We start from the raw sequence: 12,799 nt of genomic DNA on the forward strand, positions 1-12,799 counted from the left end.
TAATTGTACACCTGAAACCTATATAATTTTATTAACCAATGTTACCTAATAAATTCAATAAAGTTAAAATAAGTAAAGAAGAAAAAAATCAAGACACTTTCTCTCTCTCTGCTAGTATCTCTAAAATCATGACAGGCCCAGTCCCACGCTCTAATGAATTATTGTAGTTAAACTTCTTGCCACATGGTCTTTGTAAAGAGAATTATTTTATTGTCCTAAGTATTAGCAATAATTTCTTTTTGCTACCTGTTCCAGGTAATTTATACAAAGGGGTCATAATGATTATTGTCTCGATGTCATTGTTAGACCACCTTCTGTTCTTCTAGACATCAGGTTCTTCTTGTGGTAAAATGTCTTTGGTTGAATGTTTGTCCGCAACATCACACACTACTGTAGGCCCTGAGTCTGGGCTGGACTCATCATCCATAACCAAAGAGCCGGGTGAGGATCTCTCACAGGGCGGGGTACCCGGAGAGCACTGCCCGCTACTCTCTCCTTCCTCCTGTGACTTCAGACAAAGCTCCAATGTGCCTTCCACTTGGCTGGATGGAGAGCTACCGCGTGGCTCGGAGACGTGGCTGGGATCAGAGCTGTGCTGCTGGGCTGTCGGCACAGCTGGAAGTTCTGCAGCTGCCCTCAGGGGCATGTCTTTCTGTGTCTCTTGCTGTGGGTTGGCTTCCGGAGCCCCAGAAGCATGTGGACGTGGCTCGGCAGGTCCTGGTAGAGAAGCTATTTTCCTTTCCTCTGGTCTGGCTGCCCTGGCTTTGTTTTTCAGGGACCAGTTTTTTAAACTGGCCATACCATTTCTTAGCCACGTGCTGGGATGAAGGGTTACAGAATGCATGTGTGAATGCCTCTCTAAGGTGTCCTTTTTTGTATAAGCCAGGCGGCTGCTGGCCTGCCCAGAGGCGGGACCAGACCCTCCAGAAGTGAGTCTGGAGCTGCTGAAGTCGGAAGGTTCTCCATGCTGGCCGTGGGCCTGAAAAGTGCAATCTATTGGGGAGGAGGTTTCAGTGGGCGTAAACACGGAATGCTCTGAAATCTGAGAAAAAGCACTGTCTTGGGAGCTCACGGAGGAGCCAGATGGGGAGGTGCCTGGGGAGGACAAGCTGGAACAGCTAGTCCTGGGGCAGATGCTTAACCTCGAGGGTAAAAGCGTCTCAGTGCTCTGGCTTGTGGCACCGCTCTTGCCCACCTCGATCCCCATGACCAAGCTCTGGTTAATGAGCTTTTGCCCCTCCATTTGTAAAGACTTGTGCTGCTGGAGATACTCCTCCTCTCCACGCAAGGGGCCTACTTCATAGCTGGCTTTATTGTGTTTCCTTGAAAAAATCCCCCTGAGATAGCTCAGCTTGGAATGCTGGTCATTGATGCTGGGCTCTGAGCAGCACCGGTGCCTCCTGGAACTCTTGGGGGCATCTGCTGCGTGTGGCGCGGCGTGCCCAGGTGTGTCTGCATCAGAGGCCTGGCTCCTGGGACAATCATGTGAGGACATGTAATTGCAAGATGCCACAGAAATGGCCAATGGCTTTGAGGGAGGGGGGAGCTTCACGTGGCTTCCTTCATGAGTAAAGAAGCCCTTCTTAACATTTTTATTAGAGGCATTTTTCTTGTTATCAGTGCCTGTGACTACAGCCTGTTTAAAACACGTCTTACCCTCCTCCCGTGGGGGTTCATTTTGCTTCAGATGGTCCTCACCTTTCTGCGACAGAATTGCATCACAGCTGGACTTGCGTAGCTTTTTCTGGTAAAACTCGCGGAAAGAGGAAAGCTTTGCATCTCGATAGTCGATGCTGGGCTCCGAGCAGCGCCGGTGGCGCCGAGGGCTTTTCGGAGCATCTTCTGCGGCCATGGACAGATGGCTGGGTGTGGTTGTGCCGGATGGGGCCCCGGCATGGTCCTGCAGGGTGGCCTCTCCGTACAGCACTGTGACCGTCACTGCCTTGGAATCGAGAGGCCCTTCCAGTTGAATGTCTTCATGTTTAGGACGGTCTAAGTCAAAGTCGCTCAGGGTTAAAAGACCTTCCAACTCAGGCTGGTCGGGGTCATAGTCACTGAGGGTGAGGACGGAGTCCATGCTTCTGCTCCCCTGGCCGAGGGTCGTCACCAGGTCACTGCACGGAGCGTCAGCATCCTCATTCAGCTCGTTTTCCAAGCTGTCATACGAGGAGTCAGTCATTTGTAAGCAAGAGAGATCTGTGGGAAATCAAACCATGATAACCTCGTTAAATACTCAAGTGCATGCTGCCTAAAGTAACAAAAACTGTGATGCTTAGTTTAATTCTCTTTTCATGTAGATTTTTCAAATTTCTGTACTTAAGGAAAAAAGATCATTCACAATCTCTCAATTTGTCAGTGCAGAATACAAAATAAAATTGGGTGTATTCGATTTATCTCAGTTCCTGAAGAAATGGGCTTTCCTTATGTAAGATTGCCTCAAAGCAAAGAGACATGTCATAATATCGAGAAATGACACACAAAAATTAAAGGAATCAATGCCAAGTACATCTGGATTCCGAATGAGACTGCCTTCTAGCATGGCTTGCTGGTGAATACACAAAATTGACTCTCAGGGCAACTATTTAAAACCCTGTCTGTCAACTTCTCTTTGATAGAGTTCTTTAATATCCATTATTTATTTAATCTTTAAAACAACCATAAAAGTTAGGCATTATGGGCATCCATATTTTATCGATACAGAATCAATGATCAGTGGCAGAGAATAATTGACCAAAGGTGATCTAACTAGTCATTGGTGGTACAGGACTTCACAGTCTGGATGCTGCTGCTTAGAAACGGTTTTAGAGCCACCAGCATCCCGAGTGTCCCAGGGATGCAGAGGAAGGGGAGAGAGGAAAAGCCCGCCTGCCTCTGCAGCCTCTGGGCCTTCTGCTCCAGCTTTAACTCCAGTCCTATGATGTGCATTAGCATTCCTTGTAAAGTTCCGTTTACAAAAAAGATTAACACCAACAAGTGCTAACAGGTTCCTGAAGTTGGGGATCTCATCGTGTCTACGTGAACCCCACCAGTGTTCACACCAGCAGGCCTTCTAATGAAGGAGCCCTAGGCCCACGGACCCAGGCTAGTGGCTCCCTTCACCGGAGCTGCTGTGGGATTCAGGACAACCACGGTCCCACCACCGTCACAGACGCGTGTCTAGTTCTCACAGGAAAGCAATCCAATTAGTCACAATACCTGAGGTATTCTCTCTAATGTCACACCTCACTGACACCTCTCCAAAGAGGGAAGTGATTTCTTCTCCAAATATTCTACAGCAATTTTCAATCAGAAATTGAATCAGCAGAGTAACCTGTACAAAAAGGGACAAAATTGAAGTGCCAGTTTCCATACAGCATATCTATAAACCATACTTAATATATGAGTGCTGATTTCAACAAAAATGCAAAAGAATCCTGAGAAAAAATCATGTCTGTTTTAAAGGTATACAAAAGAGTTTCCCCTAAAAAGCTATGACAAGAGTTAATTTGGGGATAGAAACACATTTTAATCAGTGGACTAAAGATATTATTTGTGTCTTTGGCTTAATACTAACATGTTTATCCCAATGGTTCTGCCTTTAAAATTAGGGCAGTTTTACATATTCTGTACAGTGCTTAGGGTAAAGAAATACACTTTGTTATTAAAGCCCGTGAAGCATCACTAGACAGACATATGAATGCATTTCTTATGTATGAGGTAGTTGTCATGGGTCTGGGAAGAGGGCATCCTCTATGGGTTGACTGTGAAGGAGAGAGACAGCTGGAGGGAAAACCTGCATTTTGCCCCATTGGTTTCCCCCTAGGCACTCCCTTCCCACATTCTCCCTACTGGGAGGCTCCTGCAGAAGAGCTGAGACTTCACCAGGGAGCTTTCTGCCTCCACTGAACTGTACTGGAGTCTCGCTGTAGTTTCCCTGCCCCAATAGCTGAGCAAAGGAGCAAACAGAATGGTGGGCATGCCAGGCACCACAGGGGTGTGGTTTCAAGTAACCACTGTATGAACGAGAGGTGGTATCACCACCTCCACTTTCCAGAGGAGAAACTGGATGAGTGTAACTAATTTTGCCCAGGAGTGTACATCTGGCAAGTGGTGGGGCTGAGACGTGAACCCTGGCTTGTCTAACTTCAAAGTTCTTGTTTCTTTTCTCAAACCAACTGCTTATCATTCTGTGGTTGAATTCAGTCACAGTTTTTTGCCTCTTTCAAGGAAGAAGGGAACTAACCCAACTGCTAGCACTTTTCTGCTTCAGAAACCACTTTTCTATAGTTTACCAGAGAGGATAAAACAATTAGTGAGCCCTAATTTATGTTCTTTAAGAAAATGTCTTTTAGAATGAATACTCTGAATTTTAGCTTCAAAATGGGGACTCAGTCTCCCAGGGCATAAAAATGAAAAACTTCATTACCTTTTTTGCAAATACGGGTTCTAATTCTGGGCTGCAGGAAGTAGCAGACCAAAGAATGCTCGGAGCGATACACACCGCTAAATTATATGCGTTCATCTGATTGGATGAGGACTGTTGCGCAATGTTGTGTAGTACCCCAAAAAGGTACCTTAGAAGAACAATATTGGCTCTCGGAAGCTGGTCTAACAGCCTGAAGATAGGAAAAAAAATGCACTCTTTAAACAAGACATTTCATAAACTAAAAAGGCAACGCTCGCTTTCCATGAATTCTTCATGCAAAGCAAAACACAGTCCAGATGTGCAGGAGTTTCAGTTAACATGGTACCATGCAAAGTGAGCATTGCCTATACAGAAAGAGGGAAAATAAAACTGGGGGTTTAGCTATTTATTTTGTACACTGTCTTCACAACTCAATGAAAATGTAAGAGATGCACAAAAATGGCTCACAAAAAATGCTACCCAATTTACCGGAAACTAATAAAATGTATTTTAATTTAGTTAAATCCTGTAACTTTTCAGAATATTCTCCACCAAAAAACCACAAAAATCTTTTTGATGAAAGTCAACAACCATTAAACTTTAAGTGCTCCTGTATCTCTTGGTGGGCACCCAAACTTGAGCTATTAAGACTGCCCAGTCCATTCTGAGAGCTTAGGCTCTGCTCCTCTAGCTCCCAAAGTCAATTTGTCCCAAGGCTCATCTCGCTGGTATCACTTGCACATATAAGTCAAGCTTATGATAGTCTATTTCCTACTGTTCTCCTTTTGTAAGTGCTAAGAGGTTTTTAAATTATCATTCACTGAAAATAATATTTACTACCATCCTGAAAACTTATATGTTGATATCAAGGTTGTTGCTTTTTAAAAACAAGAATCTGCAACCAAGAGGAGAAAATTAGTCTGATTCCTGTTGCAAAAACAACAGAGGCATTTCTTCAGTACAACGAACTCACAACGAGTGTAGTTTATAGGGACAAATTATGAAAGATATTGAAACAGACCGAAAGATTACTGAGTGTGCTCAATGGAAAGTGAGACCCTGTCTAGTACACTCTTGGGTTACCTGGTTTTATGGAGGCCCTAAGCCTCTGAGCTAACTCTACAAACTCTGTAAGTTATTGATGACTTACAGTGCACCTAACACTTGCTCATAGAATTGAAAAAATTCTGTCTGTTCAAGAGCCAAATGATTTATTTGTGCCCTCCACTACCCCTCAATGCCTCAGTAGAGAAAGCCAGTTTTGCATGTATTTATAAATTCATTTCTGATTCAACTACATAAGTTGTGGTAATTTGAAATGATGAGTTCTCTCATTAATTAATGATTTAAATGAAATCTTTTACACATGTTCATTTTATATTTGTATGAGAGTCATAGTGTTACCTTTTCTTTTTTTAAGGTAATCACCTTAACTGTAGGGTGTAAAGTTTTAGACAATGAGCCAAAAGCACAGAATCTAACCTTCACTATCTCCGAATGGTTTCCACCAAACCATAATGGAAGCAGAGGGTATTTTGTGACAAGGTTTTGCTTTCTTTCTTCAACAGTTGTATCCTGTTCTTCTACAGACAAGGGATGTCTATCAATAGCAGGATGTAGATAATAACTTATATTTTAAAATTGTTTGAGAAAAAAAACTGTATTGAAGTATATGGAAAAAATGGTATTGGGATTTTTGGATTTTCAAAGAATTGGAAGTATTGCTTTTTTGATGGACACTTCTTTCTTGCTCTCTTATAATGCAGGAAATATGGAGGGGTCGGGGGTGAGTTCTGCCAGCAGCTTCCTTTGCCTGAGTATAGACGATGCACTCCTTGTGATCAGACTGCATCTGTGCAACTCCCTTTTCCTTGAAGTTTATCCAGAGCTACCTGCCTCTCTGCAGTGCTCCCACAATGCCCTCCTCCACGTATTTCTTTTACAGCACTGACTATACTGAATTGCCATTGTAATTCTGGCTTTACCTGTGCACTATACCAGACTGTGAGTTCCTTGAAGGAGAAAATATTCTCTGTGTGAATTCAGTTGGCGAATGAGATATAGAAGGGGTTGTCTGGTTAAATATTTACCAAACTTAAGATCATAAATTGGGTTTATAGTATTGGTTTTTGTCAACTCTTCTCAGATTAGACATATAGAAGGTGTACAATGGTCAAGTGTGCCATGTTAATAAGATTAGGGAATAAACAATCATAATAATGACAGTGGCTAGCATAAATCTGTTTTTAAACTGATTCCTAGGGGTATCATTACTTCACGAGATGAGCTTATAAAACATTTGATTTTTAAAAAGTATTTTTGAGATGTGACCAAATTAGAATAATTACCTTTGAATTGTATTTATTTTCTCTTCATCATTTCCTTGATCCATTACACAGACCCAGTTATCATAGAGATCTGTTGAGAAAATACTCCTGGGAATATGTCGTAGAAAATCCTGAGAGAGAGGGAAAAATAAATATTTTAAATCATTATTCTCATGCTAAACATGTACTGGAGTGATTATAAAACATTTTGTTGAAAAGAGTTAAGTCTTCCCTTCTTTGGAATACACAGTTCTTGGTGCCAACTCTCCCCTAATGTGCACATGTAGAAACACATGCTTTGACTTTTTTCTAGCAAAAACCAGAGGAGCAACTGGAGTCTGGATTGTAATGGGAAAGATACAGGACAACCTCTTTGGGCTGAAAGTGCCTGTTTGTATACATTTTAGCAAACTAGTGTATGTGACAGGGCCTGGCAAATCATCCTAAATCCCTCCTTCCCCCTCAAGTGAATGGTTCAAAGAAATGCAGAAAGATATTGGTGAGGTTCCTAATGTAATCAGCATCCAATCATTCTATACATACTTACTGATATGTACTAGGGACAGAGCAGTGAATAAAACAGTCCTTGCTATTTTCAAATGTTATATTCCAGCGGAACTGCTGAGCAATTTCCATCTAGACATAGAGTTTCTCCCTTCTATTCCCCATGGAAGGGCTCTCTCTATTTGGGGAGAAAAAGCATTCCAGGCAGTGGCTGGGCTCTGGGAGCCTGGGGAGGCACCCTGTGCCTGATGTATACTGATTAACATGTGCCCAGCACATTGTCCTCTCTGGCCTTGCAGACTCTGTTCTGCTGAACCACTGGTGGGGCTGGGTGTGGTGAGACCAGATCATAACGCATATACTTATGGCCAAGGATGTTTGCTGTTTGACCTTTGTTTATAAAAAGCTTAAAAAACTAAATTTGTTTCTGGTCCTATGTTCATTTCTGTTTTAAGCCAACTCTCTCTGTTGCTATTGACATGGTATTAGCAAAGCTAAGCTTGCAAAGTTTGATCTCTACCTCAGTAAACTTTAGGCAGAGAAAACTCAATTTCATGTCTAAGCACTGTACCCATGGTTGGCTATCATTCTACAAGTTCATGGAAAGTGGTGAAAGATGCAATTGAGCAATTTAAATATTGCTGGAAAACCAAATCAGCAACTTTACAAAAGACAACACAATTTGTTACTTACATGTCATGCTTATGTTACTGATATGAAGGCTGCAACACCTCACTATTATAGTTAGCTGATTACCTGTGTCTCTCCCCCAGTAGCTCATGAGGCCTCCAAGGCAAGGGCGGACCCTCACTCTCTACTCATACACTTCAATGCCAAGCACAGTCCCACACATAGTGGTGGTTATTACTGAGCTGTTGCTATTTGCATATGGACAAATATTAGTGAGGACAAGGGAAGTCCAGCTAACTATAACTGAGATTCCAAGATAATTTAAAAAACCTCTTTGTAGTCATGTCTCCTATCTAAATTTTTTTTTTTTTAAGAATGGAGAGAAAGCAGGAAGATGACTGATTCTTCCTATTCTATGTTTCTCTGTTCTACTACATCTTCCAGTAGAAATGCACCTGGATACTTGTGACTCAGATGTGTCTTTACAAAAGTTACCTCTTTTTGGGTAAAGGCATTGAATTTTCATAATTCCAAACTAATTTTAGTTGCTGCACCTACTTTAAAAGTCAGATTCAAAGAGGCAAACTCTGTTATTTCAAAGTGGGACAGTGACAATAGCACTCTTTTTAAATCGCAGTGGAACACATACTTAAGATCTGTCTTGAAGGAAAACTTCATTTAATCTTAAACCTACACTTGAAAAATAATAGGTCGTAACATCTCAATGAACTCTCCACAGCTGGAATAACAAGTTATGAAATACAACCGCCATCGCAGCTGAGAAAGGATATGAGAGCTGGTCCTGAATTACAATCACTGACTCCCAGCACTCAGCTGTCTCCTGCCCTCCCAAACCAGAACCCTGGTCACCGGCAGGACTACCAGGCTCATCTGAGATGAGATTCCTGCAGGGCAAAAAATGAACTTTCCCTCAAAGGTCTGTCGGATCAAAGTTACAGCGTCTCAAGCAATTTTCTTTCAATTATAGTTTGAAGAGTTGAGCTTATAGTTAAACAAAACCAGCAGAAGTAAAACATTAAAGGAAACCTAAAGTAGCACTTCCAAATAGTCTTAAAAACAAGAAGCAAAACAAAAACTCAAAAACTTTAACTTTTGGCAAAAAGTATGTCCTTTCCTGCAGCCACTTAGAAGAAATGAGAGTAAAATGCAATTACATGGTTATAGAATGTCAACTACTTGTAACCTATTTAACCAGACTTTTCAATCATTTGCATTAGTTTTGTCCTTTGCTTATTTTTGTACAAGTAATACTTCTCCAATTTGGAATGCAGACGAACTCTTCTAGGATTATACTTTTGTAATAGCCTCAATAATTTAGCACAAAATTTTAAGAAGTGTGGTACTGTGAAGAATAGCATGGTAAGGAAAATGTTCTAAAACAAAGGCTTTAGCTTCTTAACTAAGAGATGGGAGAAAGTCTAATTAGATGATTAAACAAGAAAAACTCGTTGTGTGTATATACTTGTATGTATCTATCTCCCAGACATAGATCTGGCCGCGCACAACATGCATATCTTTATTGTGTTCCAGGGCTGAAGAGTAATCACAGACTCTGTGCAATTCAAACTGGATGAGCCAGCCTCCCGGTTCTTCTGAGTGCTCTTTACAGCACAGCCTGTAGCAGGGTTAAGAGCAGACATGGCCCATTTACCAAGAATCATCTGACTGTGCATTAAGTCATAAAGCAGGATTCTGTAAGCAGTTCCCCAACCCACAGGGTAGTAGTAGGGTGAGGGAGAGTCTTGTCTCTGCCCTGGCAAGGTGCTTCCCACCCAGCTGGGAGATGGAAGCCTGAGGCAGCAGGTCTGCAGAAGCTAGCCCTAAGGTCTAAAGCTCTGCTAGAAGCTGGTTTTGACTCCACATTTTCAAAAAATGTGAAGCATTTTCAAGAATGTGGGAGGAAAACATTTTAGAAGTGCTCTAAGCCAATTGTGGATGTGACTTAAGTAACCATGGGGTGTGGGTGAGAACCGTAAAAATGTCAGGGAAGGTTTTTATAAAAGGAGGCCGAGTTCAGAGCCACTCCTGCCCCACTTTTACTTTAAAACGCATTAGGGACAAGGAAGGCACCATGACTGCATCAATGAATGGAAGTTTCAGGGGCCTCAGAGGGCAATTTTTGTTTCGGTTGTTAGGCAAATGCTTGTTTGGTATGGTAAACTTCTTTTTGAAAGTTTAATAAAGCATATTTTTGAAAGAATTGCATATTTTAGGAAGGTAGTGAGATTGTGAGGAAGTCATCATAGCTAGGGATGTTTGTTTTGGTAAATGGGCTGTATGTGTTTTGATTATTTTAAATTTAACTTAATTCATATTTTTTTGCATGGGGTAGCAGAAGTCATGATGAGAAGAGTGGAGTGGGATAGAAAAACTTAAAAAGTTCGTCTGACATGCCATGCCATGCCATTCATTGGCCGTGGCTTTTAAAGGACAATCTTGACTTTGTGAAGTATTTTTAATACTTTTTAGGTTCTAATCCATTATGGTTCTTTGCAGATGGGAATAATGTCAAAATGAAAGAAACCAGTTGTTTCTCCAGAGGTGCACTGTAGGTCGTGGAGGAAGAACACCTACCTTCAGAACAGACGCTATCACGAAAATGGATTCACAGTCCAGGCGCACGTCTGCTCCCGAGTCAAGTTTCTCCTTCAGTTCTTTGCACAACTTCACATTGGCAGACTGTCTGAAGATGCCTTTCGTGAGGGGTCCTTGTTGATTAAGGAAAAAAAGCATATCCTATGGGAAAGCAAAGGGGAAAAAGGCACTTAACAAATACCAGCAGTCTCTCTTTGCCAGAGGCGAGGGTGGACGAGGGGACAACTCTGGGGATCCAACTGGATGGACTGCTAGAGGAATTAGTCAACTGATTTTTTGGTATCTCTAAATCTCTGTTCTATTTATTCAACATCTAAAAACCATTTTACCTCAAACACTTGCTTTAAGGAGACTGTCTTGTTTCAATGACCCAAGGGCCACTTTAAACTGAGATTTCTTTGCATTAGCGTCTCTGTCACCTGGTCTCTTCTATCTCACTACTCTCTCTCCATTACTCTCTAATACAAACTCTTTACCCAAATATGGAAATATTACTGTCAAACTCATTCTCCACTTGCTTATCTTTCTTTTAATGCATCTCCATACTTCATTCTACTTCCTGTCTTTACTTCCTTCTTTCCCTCCAGGAGGCTTTCTCCATCCCAGTCCATTCTGGCCATATTTCATATTTTGTTTTGCTTTCTTTCAAGCTGTACATCCTCTGCCTTCAGGGCAGGAAAAGAATGGGTGTTGGAGACAAGCAACCCCTGGGATTTGAAACCTAATTATAGCACATATTTACTGTGTGATCTAGGATAAATTTAAGGCTTTAAAATAAATTTGTAAGGGAGGGATGATGATGATGATGATATCTACCCCCTAACTCTGTTGTCCAGAGGAATCGATAGAGTGGCTAGGCTAGTGTCTATCATTTACAGATGCCCAGTATACCATAAAATGCATACATCCAGTAGAGTACTTAGAGGACACTGGATACTCAATAAATGTTGCTTAACAATGGTCATTTGGAGATAAGACAAATGCAGTGGTTTTCACCTGATCCACTCTATACAGGTGAAAGATAACTGAATGCCAGAGGATGTATCTTTATACGTAAATACTTGAAATACAAATAAAACACATGTAATATTTATAAAAAGCATATGATTGAATAGTCTCTGCTGCTAAAGGGATTAAAGGAGATTTTCAGAACAATGCAGAATTCAAGAAAGGAAGTGAGAGAAATGAGAGAAATGCACTCTCTACCAAGCAAATTCTAATCTATCTGAGCAGTTTATGTGGCTCTTTTCTAAGACAAGGCGATTAGGTGATCTCTTCCTATTATGTCTAACGTACAATTATGTTAATAGCTAATCAGATTTTTATTTTTGAAGTAATAATAATAAATATTCTCAGCCAAAGCCATGGGTGTCTATATTTCCATTTGGGTATAGATTTGCCTCTCAGAGCTCTCTCCTTCCCCAAATATCCCTTCCCATTGGTGTTCCAGGCTGGAATGAGACTTACCAAGACAGGTTTGGGCAGATTGTCATTCTCACAGATATTTGTCAGAGACACTCCAAAGAGCTGTCCTGTCATAGGAGAGGTTGGGGACATGGGCGAGTTATCCAGGTGAGTGCCAGAACCCCGCCAAAAGGCCCAATTGATGATAGATCTTCTCCTTTTAAATGTCTTCTGACCCGAATCTAAGGAAGAAGTGAGGTAGAAAAACCAGTTTAACTCACTTTACCTTATTTCTACAGTTTCTATTTTTATGTTACATTCATTACTATGACTCAAAGAGAAAATTGCTTATAGGTATCCTTTGTTACTATTAATTCAATTTATGAAATTTCATTATAATATTTTATAAATTAAGAATCAAATATTTGGGTTTGTCCTACTTGTTTTTGGAACATCACTGGTTTGTTTCCATGAGATTTGGCACTGAATTCTCAAAGGTGAAAGAAAGGGTCCCTTATTTTACTGTAACAACTTAAAACAAAACCAAAAGTATTTATGTTTCATTCCAACATATAAAGATGAGACTAGGCACACAAAAAAGTTGAAGATATTGTTAGACTACAATTAAATAGTGAGACAGAGAGGAGGAAGAGGAGGAGGAGGAGGAGGAGGAGAAAAATTGATGGATGTGCACAGGATGTGATAGTTATAAGAACAGCTCTTTAAGGATTCTTTCAGACCTTTCTGCTACTCTCTCCTGTCCTTTAGCCTCAACATCTACACACAATACCCATTATAAACTCTTAAAATAAAATTTTAAAACAAAATTATAAAACAAACATTTAAAAAAGCCTACCTGAGGCACTAAAGAGGGACCAAAAGAAGGGACATACTAGTACTTGAGATAGAAGTTGACACTTTGGAGGAAGGGAAT

The 12,799-nt window shown here is 41.0% G+C and overlaps 1 protein-coding gene across 1 annotated transcript in view; it reads right to left on the reverse strand.

Annotated features, from left to right (window-relative positions):
- Positions 1 to 220: 220 nt before the first annotated feature.
- ARHGAP20 (Rho GTPase activating protein 20) overlaps positions 221 to 12,799 on the reverse strand; it is an 89,140-nt gene continuing 76,561 nt past the window's right edge. Inside the window, exons 10-15 of the mRNA XM_054725359.1 lie at positions 11,929 to 12,107; positions 10,441 to 10,602; positions 6,733 to 6,842; positions 4,406 to 4,595; positions 3,196 to 3,310; positions 221 to 2,196 (exon numbers count right to left, since the gene is read on the reverse strand). Coding sequence (XP_054581334.1) covers positions 323 to 2,196; positions 3,196 to 3,310; positions 4,406 to 4,595; positions 6,733 to 6,842; positions 10,441 to 10,602; positions 11,929 to 12,107 — 2,630 coding nt within the window. The 3' untranslated portion in view covers positions 221 to 322. The remainder of the gene's footprint in view (positions 2,197 to 3,195; positions 3,311 to 4,405; positions 4,596 to 6,732; positions 6,843 to 10,440; positions 10,603 to 11,928; positions 12,108 to 12,799) is intronic.

Source organism: Eptesicus fuscus, chromosome 13 (genome assembly GCF_027574615.1).
Source record: "Eptesicus fuscus isolate TK198812 chromosome 13, DD_ASM_mEF_20220401, whole genome shotgun sequence".
In the NCBI taxonomy this organism is placed as follows: domain Eukaryota; kingdom Metazoa; phylum Chordata; class Mammalia; order Chiroptera; family Vespertilionidae; genus Eptesicus; species Eptesicus fuscus.